The following is a 21582-nucleotide window of genomic DNA, read 5'->3' on the forward strand; positions in this document are numbered from 1 at the left end:
AGGATTTTGGATATTTGCTTATGAATATAAACAAATAGATTAGGCCAGGCACAGTGGCCCATGCCTGTAATCCCAGCACTTTGGGAGGCCAAGGTGGGTGGGTCACTTGAGGTCAGAAGTTTGAGACCACCCTGGCCAACATGGCGAAACCCTGTCTCTACTAAAAAAATACAAAAAATTAGCAGGGATTGGTGGCAGTCACCTGTAGTCCTAGCTACTCAGGAGGCTGAGGCAAGAATTGCTTGAACCCAGGAGGAGGCGGAGGTTGCAGTGAGCCAAGATCACGCCACTGCACTCCAGCCTGGGTGACAGAGCGAGACTCCGTCTCAAACAAACAAACAAACAAAACCCCAAACAGATTAGATCAGACCAGTGGCAAAATATTTTTTTCTGGGTATTAATAATGCATTATAGCATTTTCAGGAAGTTATAACCATTTTATTTCAAATTTTCCCCAAATTGTTAACAGATAAATCAATGAAGAATGTCAGAAAGATTCTGGGAAAAAATGTCTCTATGACAATAGCCAGGGTGGGCAAGTGGTTGCAAAGCACAGGGTGTATTTGAGCCCACAGGATCTACTGAGATCAAGGCCACTCACAACTCCTGGAGGTGGGTGCCATTCACTACCAGGTAAACAAGAGGTTTGTATAGTTAGTGCAACAGATTTCCAACAGATAACAGTACATTGTTTTAAGGAAAGGGCACCTTTTTTCTAGTTCATACAAAGTTGCTAAGAATTTATGAATGAGACGAAGAGCTGACTGTGGCCTCTCTAGAGGACAGAATGTGTACCACACTTGTCTATTCGGCTAGATTAGGATCTAACAAACCTGTGGCAGAGAGGAACTGTCTTCTCTCAGGGTCTGGGGCAAAGAGTGGGATTCCCTGGTGTGACAGACAGGATTCTAAAGATGCTCCCCTCAAGGTTCCTGTCCCCTGGTTATTCAGTCAAGCACTAATTTAGGTGCTGCTGTGAAAGGATTTGGCAGATGTAATTAAAATTCCAAGTCAGTTGATATTAGGATACTGAGATTGTCACCCATTCAGGTTACCATTTAAAAGCAAGCTTTTCTCTAGCTGGTAGCAGAACAGGAAATTATGAGGGGCATTTGAGCCATTGCTGACTTGAAGAAGGAGGCAGCCAGGTGCTGAGGAATGCGGAGGCCTCCAGAGAGCTGCCACTACCCGACATCCAGCAAGGAGCTGAATTTGGCTAACAACCTAAATGAGCCCGAAAGTGGATTCTTCTTCAAAGCATCTGCATAAGAGCCCAGCTCAGCCAACACCTAGACTTTGCCCTTGCGAGACTGAGCTAAGAACCCAGTCATGCCCATACAGTGGGACTTAGGGAACTATGAGATAATGATTGGTTGTGGCTTTAAGCTGCTAAATGCATAGTAATTTGTTATGCAGCAATAGGAAACAAATATTATTTGTTTCATGAAAGAGCTCAGCTGGAGATAACTTGGGAATCCCTCCAGGAGAGGATTCTGTCAGCTGTCTTGCATTATGCTGGTGGGGAGAACACATTTTCCCCACTCCTGATGTTTACTTTTATGCAGGTAGAGATCTACAGGTGTAACATTACTGACCTTCCCCCACCTCCTGACTTACTTAGGAAGGAATGGAGTTATTAGGAAGGAGAAATGGTATGTCTATATATCTGTTCCTTCCTCTGTTTTTCCCCTTGAGAGTGAACCTGTTGCCTAAGAACTTAGGTTCTGTTCTACACCATCAAATTCCAAGTTGTTTTTTTTTTTTTTTTTTTTTTTTTGAGACAGAGTCTTGCTCTGTCGCTCAGGCTGGAGTGCAGTGACATCATCTCGGCTCATTGCAACCTCTGCCTCCCAGGTACAAGTGATTCTCCTGCCTCAGCCTCTCGAGTAGCTGGGATTACAGGCACATGCCACCATGCATGGCTAATTTTTTTATTTTTAGTAGAGACAGGATTTCACCATGTTGGCCCAGCTGGTCTCAAACTCCTGACCTCAAGTGATCCACCTGCCACAGCCTCCCAAAGTGCTGGGATTACAGGCATGAGCCACTGCACCCAGCTATCAAATTCCAAGTTTTACAAGGGGAAGCCTCTCAAGGTCTAGTACTACCTGTGACTATGGATGGGTAAACATGGTCCAGAACTGAGGAAGAAGAAAGATGTATTAGTCTGTTCTCATGCTGCTAAAGACATACCCGAGACTGGATAATTTAGAAAGGAAAGAGGTTTAATGGACTCACAGTTCAGTGTGGCTGGAGAGGTCTCAAGAAACCTACAGTCGTGGCAGAAGGGGAAGCAAACATGTCCTTCTTCACATGGCGGGAATAATAAGAAGTGCTGAGCAAAGTTGGAAAAGCCCCTTATAAAACTACCAGATCTCATGACAACTCACTCACTGTCACAAGAACAGCATGGAGGTAACTGCCCCCTATGATTCAATTACCTCTCACTGGGTTCCTCCCATGACACGTGGAGATTACAATGGGGACTACAATTCAAGATGAGATTTGGGTGGGGGACACAGCCAAACCATATCAGAGACCTTAATTAATGGTCTCCCTCATCTCTCCCACCCCTGCCAGAAACCACATATAAACATGCAGCCCTGGAAGAACTGACCTAATCTGCTCACCTTTGAGCACTTAGAAGGGAGCTGCACAGGTAGACTGACTTGAGGAAAGATGCCTGCCTGCACTTGAAAAGCCCTGTAGGTAAGGCTTCCTATTCATGCCTTAATAGTCAGATAGTGGTCTGCAAATTTGTTCAATACTGGGTGTTGTGGACTGAATGTATATCCTGCCCCCTCACCCCAATTCATGTGAAGAAGTCCTGATACCTCAGAATGTGACTGTATTTGGAGAGGGTTTTAAAAAGGTAATTTGTTGGGAGCCGAAAAGGCCATAGGGATCATGACCAACTCAGCATTCCACTGGAGGCTATATGATCAAACAGCAAATTGTTTATTATGAATGCAGGAAGTAAGCAAACTCACACTGCGCCTGCCACCAAAAGGTTTGCTGAGGGCCATCACTCCCGGGCACCGGGCTCCTTGAAGTTATTTACTGGGAAATCTAGCGCCTATTGTTCGAAGGATACAGTCTGGCAAGCCTGCTGTGAACCAAACAGCTGACTGACAATTACCCAACAACCAGCCCCCCTTTCTCATTATCTCTTTTACCAATAAATACGGAGGGCTGTGTAAGCTCAGGGACCTTGGCCAGGCGTGGTGGCTCACACCTGTAATCCCAGCACTTTGAGAGGCTGAGGCGGGCAGATCACGAGGTCAGGAGATCAAGACCATCCTGGCTAACACGGTGAAACCCCATCTCTACTAAAAATACAAAAAATTAGCTGGGCGCGGTGGCGGGCGCCTGTAGTCCCAGCTACTTGGGAGGCTGAGGCAGGAGAATGGCATGAACCTGGGAGGCGGAGCTTGCAGTGAGCCGAGATCACGCCACTGCACTCCAGCCTGGGCGACAGCGAGACTCCATCTCAAAAAAAAACCTCAGGGCCCTTGTCCACTAGAGACAAGGTGCCCCCTGACCCCTTCTTCCAAATATACTCTTTTGTCTTTGTCTTTTATTCCCGCGTTCGCCCCCCTTTGTTCAGTCTCCCAAGGTCCGTGCAGGTTACAGTAATTGAATTAGAGTGAAGTTGTTAGGGTGGGCTCTAATTCAATACGACTGGTGCACTTAAGAGGAAATTTAGACACAGACATATACAAAGTGAAGACCATGTAGAGACACAAGGAGAACAAGGCCATCTACAAGACAATAAGAGGCCTTAGAGGAAACCAACTCTGCCGACACCTTGGTCTTGGATTTCCAGTCTCCAGAACTATGAGAAAATAAATTTCTGTTGTTTAAGCCACCCAATCTGTGGTACCTTGTTATGGTATACCTAGCTAAAGAACACTGGCCACTCAAGAGGAAACTTGCCTTACACCACTTGTCTCTGTTTGATAGAACCTAATATACTGTTCTGACTGCTAATTGTAAATAAAATAAGGAATAATTAAAGAAAAGTTACAGCCCATCTAAGGGACTCAGAAACCAGAGGAGAGAAGATCAAGCCAGTCTCTGGATGAAATGTTATTTATTTATTTTTTAAAACCGTCTTGCTCTGTCACCCAGGCTGGAGTGCAGTGGTGCGATCTCAGCTCACTGCAACCTCCGCCTCCCGGGTTCAGGAGATTCTGCCTCAACCTCCCGAGTAGCTGGGATTACAGGTGCGTGCCACCACACTTGGCTAATTTTTTGTATTTTTAGGAGAGACAGGGTTTCACCGTGTTAGCCAGGATGGTCTCAATCTCCTGACCTTGTGATCCGCCCGTCTCAGCGTCCCAAAGTGCTGGGATTACAGGCGTGAACCACTGTGCTTGGCCAAAATGGTTTTAACTGAAGTAAAATTGTTTGAGGTCTGTTTTTTAAAAAAAGTTACAAGAGCTCAAACTTCCTTGTCACCAATCCTGTTCCTTCCAAATCCCTGGCCATCCAGCCAAATCATGAGCAACTGCTCATGCATTAGTATAGGTCTCTACTTCTGGCAATTTCTCATTCCAGACATAGCAAACAATCAAACATACTAGTCAAAATTCCGGCCACTGCGAGGCCATGACAGCAGATTTTGCAGACTCTTCTGTAAAATGAGAGATACTCCAGGAGGTAACAGACACTAATGGAGGAAGAGGAAGACAATGTAGCAAGAGTTGGTGGTGTTGGGCTGGGTGCTGTGACTCATGCCAGTAATCCCAGCACTTTGGGAGGCTGAGGCAGGAGGATCACTTGAGACCAGGAGTTTGAGACCAGCCTGAGCAACATAGTGAGACCTTGTCTCTACTAAAAATGAAAAAGTTAGCTAGGCGTGGTGGCACATGCCTGTAGTCCCAGCTACTTGGGAGGCTGAGGTAGGAGGGTCACTTGGGCCTGGGAAGTTGAGGCTGCAGTGAGCTGTGATCATGCCACTGCACTCCAGTTTCAGTGACAGAGTGAGACCCTGACTCAAAAAAAAAAAAAAAAAGTTGGTGTGAAGGAGTCGATTCTTCTGTTGGTGTTTGCCATGTTTGCCATGGACACTGAGCGTTACCGGATCTGCTGGATCTCAAGCACCACACAGTAGAGCAGCATGTGATGTAATGCAGCCTGGACTTGCTGCAGAGCCTTCTCTCGCTCCGGTCCCTGCTCAAAACTAGCAGCATAGACCGGGCACCGTGGGTCATGCCTGTAATCCCAGGATTTTGGGAGGCTGAGGTGGGCGGATCACTTGAGGTCAGGAGTTGGAGACCAGCCCGGCCAATATGGTGAAACCCCATCTCTACTAAAAATACAAAGAATAGCCAGGCATTGTGGCACATGCCTGTAATCCCAGCTACTTGGGATGCTACTTGGCAGGAGAATCTCTTAAACCCAGGAGGCAGAGGTTGCAGTGAGCTGAGATCGCGCCATTGCACTCCAGCTTTGGCGACAAAGCGAGACTCTGTCTCGAAAAAAAAAAAAAAAAAAAAAGCTGGGTGTGGTGGCTCATGCCTATAATCCCAGCACTTTGGGAGGCCGAGGCAGGCGGATCACAAGGTCAAGAGATCAAGACCATCCTGGCCAACATGGTGAAACTCCGTCTCTACTAAAAATACCAAAATTAGCTGGGCATGGTGGTGTGCACCTGTAGTCCCAGCTACTCAGGAGGCTGAGGCAGGAGAATTGCTTGAACCCAGGGGGCAGGGGTTGCAGTGAGCCCAGACGGCACCACTGCACTCCAGCCTGGTGACAGAGTGAGACTCCGTCTCAAAAAAAAAAAAAGGAAAAAAACAAACAAACTAGCAGCCTTACAAATACTAATTTGCTCCAAGAAAGATACTGTATCTGGGAACAGCAGCTACAATTGGAGTCACCATCTGATAAAGTTTATGAGAGTCCACAGTCATTCTCCAAGACCCATCTGACTTCTGCACAGGCCACACTGGTGGGTTAAATGAGTATGTGATAGGTGTCATCACCCTTGCTTCTTTTAATTTTTTGATGGCAGCATTAATCCCTGTGCTTCCCTCAGGAATGTGGTATTTCTACTGGCTTCTTTTCTTTGTAGGGAGGGGAAGTTCCAGGGGCTTTCACTTAGGCCTTCCTGTCATACTGACCTTCAGTCTATGAGTCAGACAGCCTATGTGGGGATTCTGGCACTATGTCAGTTTTCAATCAGTTGTCTCAGCTCTAAATGTCACCCTCCAGTACCTGCTCTAAGATAACGGACTGGACTTCTAATACATTTTTCCTTGCAAGGAACGTGATGTTATGCTTTGTCAGTAGAGGGCGCTGGTGGGACATTGCAAGAAGAAGGGGAAGCTCTTCCTGGTTCTGGTCCTGTTGAGGTTTCATTTTTCTTGCTCTTGCTGCAATTTTTCAGGGGCAGATCCCAGTGGTTCTCTGCCCTAGATGCATGTCCAGAGTGAAAAGTCCTTGGGAGGCTCAAAGACCCCAGTTTGCAACACTTTACCACGTTCCGTCCCCCAATATGGACACCACAAATCCCACACCACATGCTGCCTTTGCTGTGAGTGGCTCTTGGCACTTGGGCAGTTTTTGCACACCCACCACTGGTCCTGACCCTCATGTGGCTTTCTCTAGCACTGAACTCTGTCAGAGCACGCTTCTCCAGTACTTGACTTCTGTAGCAGTCTAGCTTTCTCCAGCACTATGCTCTCACCAAGCGCACTTTTTCTAACAGGTAGAAAGCATGGCTTTCTCTGGCACTTGGTTCCTGTATGGGTACAGCTTCCTCAGGCACTGGGCTCTCACTGAGTCTGCATGCTCTCGTGCTTGACTCCTCTAACGGCCTGACTCTCTACAGTGCTTGATCCTTGCACTGGCAAAGCTCTTTCCAGCAATGGGCTCCTGCAGAGTGAGTTTCCTACAGTTCCTGGTTCCAGCAGTGCTTGGTGGAATAGCAGCTTCACCTGATACCCCAGAGGGCAGATTTCTAGGTCTCATTTGGTGAGGCATGTCAGTGGCTTCTCTGCCATGCCTTTCAAATCACGTCTGGATCTCAGCCCTGGTGGGAGGAGATTCTTCCTTGGATACTGTATCTCAGCCCTGGGGATAGTAGCTGATCTTTATATCTGCCACCTCTGTATTTCTGCATTTTTTTTTTTTAATTGAGACAGCACTCTGTTGCCCAGGCTGGAGTACAGTGGTGCAATCACAGCTCACTGCAGCCTCAAACTCCTGGGCTCAAGAGATCCTTCAGCCGGGTGCGGTGGCTCATGCCTGTAATCCCAGCACTTTGGGAGGCCGAGGCAGGCGGATCACAAGATCAGGAGATCGAGACCAGCCTGGCCAACGTGGCGAAACCCTGTCTCTACTAACAATACAAAAATTAGCTGTGCATGGTGGCAGGTACCTGTAGTCCCAGCTACTCCGGAGGCTGAGGCAGGAGAATTGCTTGAACCCGGGAGGCGGAGGTTACAGTGAGCTGAGATCGTGCCACTGCACTGTTGTCTGGGCAACAGAGCGAGGCTCCATCTCAAAAAAAAAAAAAAAAGAAAAAAAAGATCCTTCAGCCTCAGCCTCCTCAGTAGCTGGGACCACAGGTTTGCACCACCATGCCTGGCTAATTTTAAAATTTATTATTTATTTATTTATTTATTTATTTTTTGGAGATGGAGTCTCGCTCTGTGGCCTAGGCTGGAGTGCAGTGGCGCGATCTCGGCTCACTGCAAGCTCTGCCTCCCGGGTTCACGCCATTCTTCTGCCTCAGCCACCCGAGTAGCTGGGACTACAGGCGCCCACCACCACGCCTGACTAATTTTTTTTTGTATTTTTAGTACAGACGGGGTTTCACTGTGTTAGCCAGGATGGTCTCGATCTCCTGACCTCGTGATCCGCCCGCCTCGGCCTCCCAAAGTTCTGGGATTACAGGTGTGAGCCACTGCACCTGGCTTAAAATTTATCTTTATTTTTTGTAGAGATGAGGTCTCACTATATTGCCCAGGCTCTCTGTATTCTTTAGAATTGTCTTTAGCTCTCATTAACCAATTCCCTATCATTCCAATCCCCTATCAATAATTCCTTATGTTAAACTCTCATTGTGGCTTCTGCCTTTTGATTGAACCTTAACTGATATAATAAGTGGCACTGGGAGTGATCCCAGGAGACAGACCTGCAGAGATGGATTTGGGGATTTATTTAATCACACCCTGGGCTTGAGCTCCCTGCTGAGCTCCTTGCGTTGGGAAGTGGGATGCCAGCAACCCATGGCCTGCAGTAGCATTCCAGCTAGTGATGCTGTCACGTGATGGTGGTGAAGTGCTGACTGAAGCACATGCCTTGGGAACCCAAATGGCTGCTATTCTTGACTACAGTGACAGCAGTAATGACCAAGGAGCAAGGACTGTGGTGTGCGATGGATTCTTTTTAGTACAGTTGAGTTATTACAAAGAGAAAATGGCAAGCTCAGGTCTATTCACTCTCAGCTCAAGTCACAGTCTGAGAATCAGAATGCTTCCATGACAAGCCTAGAACAGTCTCTGACTTGTGTAGACCCAGGGCTGATATTGCTGAAAGTCAAACACATAATTTAATTGTGTGGTTTGCTGAAAAGTAATGAGTTGAATTTGCAGTCTCATCAAATTTGTCATGCAAAAACTAGGGCACTAATTGGGAAAGAATAGGATCCAGAAATTTGGAATGGTGAATCTGGTTGGACCCAGATAAAGCCAACAATATTGAACTCCTGTGTCATTCAGAGTCTCCCTTGTGAGTGGAAGTAGCCTGATGTCCACAGTCTGAAGAGACTCACTTTCCTCTGTCTGAAAAGCCTGTGATAACCTCACCTGGGCAAATGCCTTGAAAGTGGATGCTCATACCCTCAAAATCCACCACAACCAATCTGTTGCCAGTAGGTCTTTAATAGGGTCAAATCTCATAATGGGCTGGGCACAGTGGCTCACACCTGTAATCTCAGCACTGTGGGAGACCAAAGCGGGCGGATCACCTAAGGTCAGGAGTTCAAGACCAGCCTGTCCAACATGGTGAAACCCTGTTGCTACTAAAAACACAAAAATTAGCCGGGCATGATGGTGCACACTTGTAATCCCAGCTACTCAGGAGGCTGAGGCAGGAAAATCACTTGAACCCGGGAGGCAGAGGTTGCCAAGAGCCGAGATTGTTCCACTGCACTCCAGCCTGGGCAACAGAATGAGACTCTCTCGCAAAAAAAAAAAAAAAACTCACTATGTTTCAGGGGGACAGATACACACTGAGACCCAGGAGGAAATGACCCAGCTTACACACTAAAATAATTGCAGGATATTGTTGATACGTTAGCAGAAAACTAGGGTGTATGGGAAGATGGGTGCTAAGGATGTTAGACCAGTGAGGGGAGAATGTGATACTAGATAAGGCCAAATTCATTGATACGGGTGCATGTGCTAGAGACTCCAGATGTAATGTGTTAGCTTGTGTACCTGAATTTGGCTGTAAGAGACTACTTGGCTGGTTGACTGGAATTTGGACTTCATGGTGGCCTACCACTATTAAGTGGTTAGTGAAATGAGATGCTAGATCTTTCCTGGCAATCACAAGGAAGAGAGAATCCAAAGGCTTAGCGTGATAGACTGCATTTATCATGTGCACTCTATCAACTCTATTTTATGAGAGGACCCAGAAGTCACTCCTTTTGCTAGGGCATTGAAGGGAGCAGCTGTATCTTTGAGAAGTTATCTGGTTGCTGTCCTTTGTAGGCCAAGTAAGGCTGTAGGAAATGCACCATTGAGGTGGGCCCTCTGATCTCGGGATATGAAGGGACCCTGACAAGTTAGATACATCAACTGTAAAGGGCAGCAGAGACCACCAGGCAATCTAATTTCTTGGCTTGCAGAGGTCTTGGCAGTAGCTAATGGATTATAGTGTCCCTAGGAACAAAGTAGACGGGCAGTGTACTCCAATATTGCTTGGTCTGTTTCCTTGTTGATCATCTGTTCTATCCATTATTGAAAGTAGGGTATTGAGGCCAGGTGCGGTGACTCACACCTGTAATCCCAGCACTTTGGGAGGCCGAGGCCAGCAGATCACCTGAGGTCAGGAATTCAAGACCAGCCCGGCCAACATGGTGAAACTCCATCTTTACTAAAAATACAAAAAAATTCTAGCTGAGTGTGGTGGCACATGCCTGCAATCCCAGCTACTCAGGAGGCTGAGGCAGGAGAATCACTTGAACCCAAGGCAGAGGTTGCAGTGAGCCAAGATTGTGCCATTGCATTCCAGCCTGGGCAACAAAGTGAGACTCCGTCACAAAAAAAAAAAAAAAAAAAAAAAAAAAGGCTGGGCACAGTGGCTCACGCCTGTAATCCCAGCACTTTGGGAGGCCGAGGCAGGTGGATCATGAGGTCAGGAGATCGAGACCATCCTGGCTAACATGGTAAAACCCCATCTCTACTAAAAATACAAAAAATTAACAGGGCGTGGTGGTGGGCGCCTGTAGTCTCAGCTACTCAGGAGGCTGAGACAGAAGAATGGTGTGAACCCGGGAGGCGGAGCTTTCAGTAAGCCGAGATTGAGCCACTGCACTCCAGCCTGGGGGACAGAGCGAGACTCCGTCTCAAAAAAAAAAAAAAAAAAGAAAAAGAAAAAGAAAAAGTAGAGTATTGAAATCTCTGGCTAATATTGAATTGCTTATTTCTCCCTTCAGTTCTATCAGTTTTTGCTTCATGTATTTTGGGGCTCTGTTGTTAGATGCATGTATGTTTTCAATTATTATGGCTTCCTGATGGATTGACCCCTTTATCATTATAAAATGTCTTTTGTATCTAGTAACAATTTTTGTCTTAAATTCTGGCTTGTCTGATATATATATATATTAGCATAGCCATTCCACATCCCCTTTTTTTGTTTTTTGTTTTTTTGAGACTGAGTTTAGTTCTATTGCCCAGGCTGGAGTGCAGTAGCACGATCTCAGCTCACTGCAACCCCCGCATCCTGGGTTCAAGCAATTCTTGTGCCTCAGCCTCTCAAGTAGCTGGGATTACAGGCTCCCGCCACCCGCCCGGCTAATTTTTATGTTTTTAGTAGAGACGAGGTTTCACCATGTTGGCCAGGCTGGTCTTGAACTCCTGACCTTGGGCGATCTGCCTGCCTCGGCCTCCCAAAGTGTTGGGATTATAGGCATGAACCCCTGTGACTGGCCTCCTTTTTTCTCCTTTTTTTTGGAGACAGGGTCTTTCTGTCACTTAGGCTGGAATGAATGGTACGATCACGCTCACTGCAGCCTCGACCATGCCTAGCTAACTTTTGTATTTTTTATTGTAGAGATGGGTTTTGCCATGTTGCCCAGGCTGGTCTCAAACTTCTGGGCTGAAGAAATATGCCTTCCAGGCTGGGCGTGGTGGCTCACACCTTTGGGAGGCCGAGGCAGGCAGATCACAAGGTCAGGAGATCAAGACCATCCTGGCTAATACGGTGAAACCCCATCTCTACTAAAAATACAAAAAAATTAGCCGGGCATGGTGGCAGGCGCCTGTAGTCCCAGCTACTCAGGAGGCTGAGGCAGCAGAATGGCATGAACCCAGGAGGCAGAGCTTGCAGTGAGCCAAGATCATGCCACTGCACTCCAGCTTGGGTGACTGAGCGAGACTCCATCTCAAAAAAAAAAAAAAGAAAAAAGAAAAAAAGAAATATGCCTTCCAAATTACTGGGATTACAGGCATGAGCCACCACACCCAGCAAACACATCTCTTATAGTTACTTTTGCATGGCATATCTTGTTACATCCTTTTACTTACAAACTATTTATCTTTGAGTATAAAGGCACTATATACAGTCATGTGTTGCTTAACAATGGGGATACATTCTGAGAAATGTGTCATGGGCGATTTTGTCATTGTGCAGACATCATGGAATGTAGTTACACAAACCTAGATGGTATAATCTGCTACTACAAATCTAGACTATATCATATAGACTATTGCTCCTAGGCTACAGATCTGTACAGCATGTTACTGTCCTGAATACTGTAGGTGATATATATATAATACTGTAACACGATGGTAAGTATTTGTGTATTTAAACACACAGAAAAGGTACAGTAAAAATACAGCATAAAAGATAAAATGATATGCCACACTGGTATACCATGGTATGCCATGGTAAGTACCTAGGGCACCTACCAGAATGGAGCCTACAGGACTGGAAGTTGCCCTAGATGAGTTAGTGAGTCAGTAGTGAGTGAATGTGAAGGGCTAGGACATTATGGTACACCACTGTAGGCTTTATGAACACTGTATATATAGGCTACACTAAATTTACAAAAAAGATTTTTTCTGCTGTAATAAATTAATTTTAGCTAACTGCAACTTTTGGTGCAAATGTAATTGCAGTTTCACACCATGAATTTTAAATCATTATAACTAGGCTCAAACACATCTTTATTAATCAAAATAGGAACCAGTACAATCAACACATTTTTTTCCAATGAGAAATAAGTTTGTTTATTCCTGTAGCATAAAAATCTGTGCTTCGGGATTCAGCGAACTCTTGGAAAGCATTTTCTGCATCCTGCCGGTTGTGGATGCGTTTTCCCTGCAAAACTGTTGGGATGCTTGAAGAAGTGGTAGTCAGTTGGCAAGAGGTCAGGTGAATATGGTGGATGAGGCAAAATTTCATAGCCCAATTCGTTCAACTTTTTTTTTTTTTTTTTTTTTTTGAGATGGAGTCTCACTCTGTCTCCTAGGCTGGAGTGCAGTGACACAATCTTGGCTCACCGCAACCTCCACCTTCCGGGTTCAAGCAGTTCTCTTGCCTCAGCCTCTCGAGTAGCTGGGATTACAGGTGCCAGCTACCACACGCAGCTAATTTTTGTATTTTTAGTAGAGACAGGTTTCACCATGTTGGCCAGGCTGTTCTCGAACTCCTGACCTCAAGTGATCCATCCACCTTGGCCTCCCAAAATGTTGGGATTACAGGTGTGAGCCACTGCACCTGGCCTCAACATTTGAAGCGTTGGTTATGCAATGTGTGGTTGTTGTCATGGAGAATAACTGGGCCCTTTCTGTTGAGCAATGCCACAGCAGGCCTTGCAGTTTTCGGTGCATCTCATCGATTTGCTGAGCATACTTCTCAGATGTAATGGTTTCACTGGGATTCAGAAAGTTGCAGTGGATCAGACCAGCAGCAGACCACCAAACAGTGACCGTGACCTTTTTTTGGTGCAAGGTTGGCTTTGGGAAGTGCTTTACAGCTGCTTCTCAGTACAGCCACAGAGCTGGTTGTTGCCGGTTGTCACATAAAATTGACTTTTTGTCACACGTCACAATCTGATCAAGAAATGGTTCGTTGTTGCATAGGAGAAGACGACACTTCAAAATGACGTTTTTTAAATTTTTGGTAAGGTCATGAGGCACCCACTTATTGAGCTTTTTCACCTTTCCAATTTGCTTCAAATGCCAAATGGCCATAGAACGGTCGACGGTTGAGTTCTTGGGCAACTTCTCGTGTAGTTTTAAGAGGATCAGCTTCAATGAGAGCTTTCAGTTGGTCATTGTCAACTTCCGATGGCCGGACATTATGATCCTCATCTTCAAGGCTCTCGTCTTCTTTGCAAAACTTTTGAACCACCACTGTATTGTATGTTCATTATCAGTTCCTGGGCCAAATGTGTTGTTGATGTTGCGAAGTGTCTCCACTGCTTTATGACCCATTTTTAACTCGAATAAGAAAATCGCTTGAATTTGCTTTTTGTCTAACATCATTTCCATAGTCTAAAATAAACGTAAAATAAACAGCAGTAATGAGTCATTAAAAAAAAAAGTGAGAAATGACCATTAAAATGATGTATAACATAACCACATTTATTTAAGAATGTATTCCAAAATCAAATGGCAAATTCCAACAATTACTTTTGCACTCACTTAGTAACTTTATATATATATATATATATATATATATATATTTTTTTTTTTTTTTTGAGATGGAGTCCTGCTTTGGCGCCCAGGCTGGAGTGCAGTATTCTGATCTCGGCTCATGGCAACCTCCGCCTCCCGGGTTCAAGTGATTCTTCTGCCTCAGCCTCCCGAGTAGCTGGGATTACAGGCACATGCCGCCATGCCTGGCTAATTTTTGTATTTTTAGTAGAGACGAGGTTTCACCATATTGGTCAGGCTGGTGTCGAACTCCTGACCTCAGGTGATCCACCCGCCTTGGCCTCCCAAAGTGCTGAAATTACACGCGTGAACCATCTCACCCTGCCAAAATTTTTAATTTTTTAAACTTACTCTTTTGTCAATAAGTTCATTAATAAATGTTATTACACTTAGCTTAAAGTACACATTGTACAGCTGTACAAAAATATTTCCTTTCTTTATATCCTTATTCCAGAAGCTTTTTCTATTTTATTCTATTTATTTATTTTTTGAGACGGAGTTTTGCTCTTGTTGCCCAGGCTGGAGTGCAAATGGCGTGATCTCGGCTCACTGCAACCTCCCCTTCCCATGTTCAAGCAATTCTCCTGTCTCTGCCTCCTGAGTAGTTGGGATTACAGACATGCGCCACCACGCCCAGCTAATTTTGTATTTTTTTCAGTAGAGATGGGGTTTCTTCATGTTGGTCAGGCTGGTCTTGAACTCCTGACCTTAAGTGATCCGCCCATCTCGGCCTCCCAAAGTGCTGGGATTACAGGTATTAGCCACCGAGCCTGGCCAACTTTTTCTATTTTAAAAAGTATATTTTTCAATATTTTAAACTTTTTTGTTAAAAACTAAGACACACATACACACACACACACATCAGCCTAGGCCTACACTAGTCAAGATTATCGAGATCACTGTCTTCCACCTCCACATCGTGCCCCACTGGAAGGTCTTCAGAGGCAATAACACGCATGGAGCTGTCATCTCCTATGATAACACATTCTTCTGGAATCCCTCTTGTAGGATCTGCCTGAGGCTCTTCTTGAGGGACTATCACTGTTTCAAAAAATGTCCATGGAGGTTTGCTTGGCTTCTTTCTTTCTTTTATTTTAATCATACATTTGCTTGTAAACAGATAATACACCATGAACATATCTCTCTATTAATGAAAACCGTTCAGTATGGGGGTCCATGTTTTCAACGTTTTAAGGAGTTTGTTGAGGTCTGCAGCAGCTTCTGCTAAACCCTTCACTGTGAATTTTCTTCTGGGATTTTCTTCTCCTGCAGTTTCTTTTTTCTCTTGCCTCTTCTTCAGTTATCTATTCCGGTTCCAGTTCCAACAGCTCTTCATTAGTCAATTCCTCAGGAATTACCTCTAGGTGCTCTACCGTGTCATCCTCATCCACACCCAGGTTAAAATTATTTGCCACCTCAACCACAGCTTTATTGATTTTTGAAACCTCATCCTTGACAAATACTTTTAAGTCATGGACCAATCTTTTGAGTGTCTTCCTCAGATGGCATTCATACCGCATGGTGACATCACCCCAAGTCTAAGCAGGGCTCTTGATGAAGTCACAGATGCGTTGCAGTCCTTCCAGAATTGTCTTAGTGTCTTCCTCCACTGCAGCAATCACCTGGGCAAAGGTCTCCTCAGGTAATAGGCCTTAAAAGCTGCTATACCTCCATGATCCATTGGTTGAAACAAAGAGGTGGTGTTTGGAGGGGAAAACACCACTTAGATATTGGGATGAATATCCCCAGTAAAAGGAGGATGTAAGGGAGCCTTATCAACAATAAGCAAAATCTTGAAAAATATATTATTCTCCAAACAGTATTTCTGCATTTCTCTGGCAAAACAATTCAGGATTGCATCTTGGAAGAGGAGCTAGGTCATCCATGACTTCCTATTGCTCCTGTAGTACACTGGCCATGTGTGCTTACTGATGTGCTTCGAGGCCCTGTGGTTCTCACTGTGCCAGATCACAAAGGGTTTCAATTTGTAGCCTACAACATTGTCCCCCAAGGAAGACTGTTATCCTGTTCTTCAAAGCGTTGAAACCTGGCATTGACTTGGCCTCCTTATGGATGAAAGTTCTCTTAGGCATCCATTTTCAAAATAGGGAAGTTTCATCCATACTGAAGATTTTCTCTGGCAAGTGATTTTCCTGCACAATCAGCTTATCTATAGTTTCCAAAAATTCTTCAGCTGCCTTCACATCAGCACTCACAGACTCACTACTCTTTTTTTTTTTTTTTTCTTGAGACACAGTCTCGCTCTGTCACCCAGGCTGGAGTGCAATGGCATGATCTCAGCTTACTGCAACCTTCGTCTCCCAGAGCGATTCTCCTGCCTCAACCTCCTGAGTGCCTGGGATTACAGGCACGTGCCAACATGCCTGGCTAATGTATTTTTAGTAGAGACGGGGTTTTGCCATGTTGGTTAGGCTGGTCACAAATTCCTGACCTCAAGTGATCCGCCCGCCTTGGCCTTTCAAAGTGCCGGGATTACAGGCGTGAGCCACCATGCCCAACCTCACCACTCACTTTTACGTTATGTAATTAATAACATAATTAATCCTTTAAACCACTCAGAGCTAGCAATAATTCAGCATAATAGTTGAGTCCAGCTGTTTCTTTCAATGTCGCACACAGACTTTTTTTTTGGCTGAGATCCTCATGGTGCTGAGAGAGCTATGCTTCTGTGTCTAGTCTTCAATCCAGGTCATCAGAAGTTTCTCCACATCTGATATAGGCCACCCTTCTCAAATTTATTTATTTATTTATTTATTTATTTATTTATTTATTTATTTTGAGATGGAGTCTCCCTCTGTTGCCCAGGCTGGAGTGCAGTGACATGATCTCGGCTCACTGCAAGCTCTACCTCCTGGGTTCAAATGATTCGTTTGCCTCAGCCTCCTGAGTAGCTGGGATTACAGGCATGTGCCCACCACCACACCCAGCTAATTTTTGTATTTTTCATAGAGATGGGATTTCACCACGTTGGCCAGGCTGGTCTTGAACTCCTGACCTCCAGTGATCTGTCCACCTCAGCCTCCCAAAGTGCTGGGATTATAGGCATGAGCCACTGCACCTGGCCCTGCCCTTCTCAAATTTTTATGCGTCTCATTGCCTTCAATGAAGCAGATCCTTTAATAGCTTCTGTCACTTTGTTCTTGTTCTTTAAGATCATTGCTATGGACGGGGCATGGTGGCTCATGCCTGTAATCCCAACAGTTTAGGAGGCTGAGGCAGGAGGATCGCTTGAGCCCAGAAGTTTGAGACCAGCCTGGGCAACATACCGAGCCCCTGTCTCTATTTAAAAAGAAAAGAAAGGGCTGGGCGCGGTGGCTCATGCCTGTAATCCCAGCACTTTGGGAGGCTGAGGCAGGTGGATCACCTGAGGTCAGGAGTTCAAGACCAGCCTGACCAACATGGAGAAACCCTGTCTCTACTAAAAATACAAAATTAGCTGGATGTGGTGGTGCAGGCACCTGTAATCCCAGCTACTCAGGAGTCTGACGCAGGAAAATCGCTTGAACCCAGGAGGCGGAGGTTGCAGTGAGCCAAGATTGCACCATTGCACTCCAGCTTGGGCGACAAAGCAAGACTCCACCTAAAAAAAAAAAAAAAAAAAAAAAAAAAAGAAGAAACTTATAAATAAAACTTTCTATTTTTTTGCATGTCTCATCATTTTTGGTTGAAGGTGACATTTTAAAAACCAAAGTCGAGTGCAGTGGTTCACGCCTGTAATCCCAGCACTTTGGGAGGCCAAGGCAGGCGGATCACGAGGTCAGGAGATTGAGACCATCTTGGCTAACACAGTGAAACCCCGCCTCTACTAAAAATACAAAAAATGAGCTGGGCATGGTGGTGGGCGCCTGTAGTCCCAGCTACTCAGGAGGCTGAGGCAGGAGAATCACTTGAACCCAGGAGGCAGAAGTTGCAGTGAGTTGAGATCACGCCACTCTACTCCAGCCTGGGCGACACAGTGAGACTCCGTCTAAAAAAAAAAAAAAAAAAAGTGTGGCAGCTCTGAAAATTAGATTCCGCCCCTCCCCAGGCTTTGTTATTGTCACTGTACGTTGTTGCTGCTGTTTGTTATGTGAATCCCTAGACTAATTCAGTCGCATCTGTATTCTATGTTGTGCGGCCACTGAAGTCTGCTCTGTTAGAGCAGTTAGCCCAGTTAGCTTAGTTGTCAGCTAATGATTGGACAGAGATTTTCTTAAATGCCTTTCACAAATGACTCTCCCAGCTTTTCCACGGGGCTCTATGTGTGTGTCTCAGTGTTCCAAAGGCAGTTTACAGCACTGCTCTAACCTTCCCTTGCTGCCGGCACAGAGCCACAAGGTCAGCTAGAGATGAGAGCATAGGGTCTTCTCAGGTCTTTTCTCCGTATGTTCACAGCCCTAGGCATGCTGGTGACCTAGGAATTCCTAAGAATATGTCAGAGCTTTGCTCTCTATTGGATATGGCATGGTTTTCTTTCAAGTTTTTTTGTCAGCCTCTTATATCTCCAACTGGTATTACCACCCCAGGCACTTGTGATGTTAAACAGTTGTCACTGCCTGTTTTTGTTTGTTTTCAACAAATGCCCTAGGGATATGGCTGTTAGTAAAGGAAAAGTCCTGAGTCAGGTCAAATAAAGATAAACCCTGAGGGCTGGGCACGGTGGCTCATGCCTGTAATCCCAGCACTTTGGGAGGCCGAGGTGGGCGGATCACATGAGGTCAGGAGTTTGAGACCAGCCTGGCCAACATGGTGAAACCCCATCTGTATTAAAAATACAAAATTAGCTAGGCATGGTGGTGCACGCCTGTAGTCCCAGCTACCCAGGAGGCTGAGGCAGGAGAATTACTAGAACCCAGGAGGCAGAGGTTGCAGTGAGCCGAGATTGTGCCACTGTACTCCAGTCTGGGTGACAGAGTGAGACTCCATCTCAAAAAAAAAAAAAAAAAAAGGTAAACCCTGAGAATAGAGCTTTTCAAGGAGTCAGCGGATAGGTCAAATAATGACACTTCTCTGGAAACGGAGCTTTTGTTGAGGTTCAAACCTGTTCTGCCCCTCCAGTAGCTGCTAGACTATTGGTTCTCACAGGTCTCTTAGTTGTGAGGCTCTTAGTTATCAAGATTGCTGTGGACCAAGGGAGAGAAGAATGGGAGCAGAGCAAGTTAAAACACCACAAAGCTCACTCTCCTTACTAGGATTCAGCTGTTTTTTCTTGAAAAACCATGCCTTGGAGGCCGGGCGTGGTGGCTCACGCCTGTAATCCCAGCACTTTGGGAGGCCAAGGCGGGTGGATCACCTGAGGTCAGGAGTTAGAGACCAGCCTGGCCGACATGATGAAACCCCGTCTCTACTAATAATACAAAAATTAGTTGGCTGTGGTTGTACACGCCTGTAATCCCAGCTACTCGGGAGGCTGAGGCAGGAGAATCACTTGGACCTAAGAAGTGGAGGTTGCAGTGAGCCGAGACTGCGCTATTGCATTCCAGCCTGGGTGACAAGAGTGAAACTCCATCTCCAAAAAAAAAAAGAAAGAAAGAAAGAAAGAAAAACCATGCCTTGGATTGTAATAGCTAGCCTTTGGTTAATTTATAGAGTTCTGAAAAAGCTGATTTGGGCAATTTTTGCCAGTGTTCTCATTGCTTTTATGGGGGAATGGATTTTTGGAAGTCTTTACTCTGCCATTGCAGAGTATTTCCCTCCTGCTTCCTTTATACACTAGGAGAAACCCTAGGTCTGGTAGCCAAGATCCTGACTCCATTGCCACAGTGAAGAGTCCCAGCCTCTCATTCCTTTCCAGATCTAAGTCATTAGCAGACCCAGAGCTCCTTGATTGAAGGAGATAACCAGTCCCCTGGAGGAAGGTCCTTGCAGCATAAATCTTCCTTCAAGCCTTTCCAAAGTGACCTATGGCCACTCACCAGGGTGTCTGTGCCCTGGGGAGAGGGAATATCCAGGCTCCTTAGGGATTACTAGACATGGGCTCTAAGTTTATGCTTATTCCTGGGGACCCAAAACGCCAGTGTGCTCCACCAGTCAAAATAAGGGCTTAAGGGGGTCAGGGGATAGATGGAATCTTAATTCCAGGCCTCCTCAGTGGGCCCCAGTGGTTCACAGACCCATCCTGTGGTTACTTCCTCAATGCCAGGAAAAACCTAGAATAGACATATTTGGTAGTTGGCATAGTCATTAATGAGACACTCGGAGATACTGGAAGAAATCCTATCACGTCAGAAATTCAAGAGAAGGAGCCCTGCAGTTACATGTGAAACTGAAGGGCTGATCCAGAAGACCAACACCCAAACAACAGGAGTCCCAAAAGAAGAGAACGGGAACAGTGGAGTGGGAAATTTGAGTCTGAAGAGTAAAATGACTCACATGAATAAAGATAAGCATCTAAACACAGCCTGATAAAATCCCTGAGTTCCAGAAATAGAAAAAACACCATATAAGCTTCCAGACAAAAAGATTAGGTTCCTTATAAAGGAACGAGAATCCTCTAAGGGTACCCATCTACAATACTACAAGCCAGGAGATAGTAGAATACAGATTGCTAGGAGAAAAGGAATGTGACCAAAGAATCAAAACCAACCAGTGTAATTGCCTAACCAAGGCAAAAGAAAGACATTTTCTGGCTTACAAGATTCAGTGCATATATCACCTACATGCCCTCTGAGGGATTTCCTTAAGAAAACTCTCTCAGTAGTGGTTACAAATTCACGATAATGACAGATGAAGAGGTAAGGTAGCAGAGTTAGCAATGAATTATGTAATACAGAGAGAGAGTTCAGCTTAGACGGTGGAGGATAGACTGGGAATTTGTGCATCAAGTGTTTAGAGACTGTTTTGCAGAAGTGATTAATGAAAATCCTAATAACAGTCCCACCACGGTGGTTTACAGCTGAAATCCCAGTGCTTTGGGATGCTGAGCTAGGAGGATCATTTGAGGCCAGCAGTTCAAGACCAGCCTGGGCAACATAGCGAGACCCTGTCTCTGTCAGGCCTCTGAGCCCAAGCTAAGCCATCACATCCCCTGTGACCTGCACATATACATCCAGATGGCCTGAAGCAACTGAAGATCCACAAAAGAAGTGAAAATAGCCTTAACTGATGACGTTCCACAATTGTGATTTGTTCCTGCCCTACTCTAAATGATAGGATATATTCTCCCCCCTCCCCGCCCTTAAGAAGGTACTTTGTAATATTCTCCCCACCCTTGAGAATGTACTTTGTATGCCTATCCCAAACCCATAAGAACTAATGATAATCCCACCACCCTTTGCTGATTCTCTTTTCAGACTCTGCCCACCTGCACCCAGGTGAAATAAACAGCCTTGCTGCTCACACAAAGCCTGTTTGGTGGTCTCTTCACACAGACGTGCGTGACATTTGGTGCCAAAACCCAGGACAGGAGGACTCCTTCGGGAGACCAGTCCCCTGTCCTTGCCCTCACTCCATGAGGAGATCCACCTACGACCTTGGGTCCTCAGACCAACCAGCCCAAGGTACATCTCACCAATTTCAAATCGGGTAAGCGGTCTTTTCACTCTCTTCTCCAGCCTCTCTTGCTACCCTTCAATCTCCCTCTCTCACTACCCTTCAATCTCCCTGTCCTTCCAATTCCAGGTCTTTTTCCTCTCTAGTAGAGACAAAGGAGACACATTTTATCCGTGGACCCAAAACTCTG

At 45.5% G+C, this 21582-nt stretch overlaps 1 protein-coding gene across 3 annotated transcripts in view; it reads right to left on the reverse strand.

Moving 5' to 3' along the window:
• BCL7C (BAF chromatin remodeling complex subunit BCL7C) overlaps positions 1 to 21582 on the reverse strand; it is a 66070-nt gene that overhangs the window by 10810 nt on the left and 33678 nt on the right. For 2 of the 3 annotated variants that reach the window (XM_063654971.1, XM_054453473.2), the window contains one exon: positions 12391 to 13739. The exons of the other annotated variant lie outside the window; for it this stretch is intronic. In XM_063654971.1, the coding sequence (XP_063511041.1) occupies positions 13509 to 13739 (231 nt within the window). In that variant the 3' untranslated portion in view covers positions 12391 to 13508. Of the gene's footprint in view, positions 1 to 12390; positions 13740 to 21582 lie in introns of those variants that run through there. 3 annotated transcript variants of the gene reach the window in all.

Source organism: Pongo pygmaeus, chromosome 18, assembly GCF_028885625.2.
Source record: "Pongo pygmaeus isolate AG05252 chromosome 18, NHGRI_mPonPyg2-v2.0_pri, whole genome shotgun sequence".
Taxonomy (NCBI): domain Eukaryota; kingdom Metazoa; phylum Chordata; class Mammalia; order Primates; family Hominidae; genus Pongo; species Pongo pygmaeus.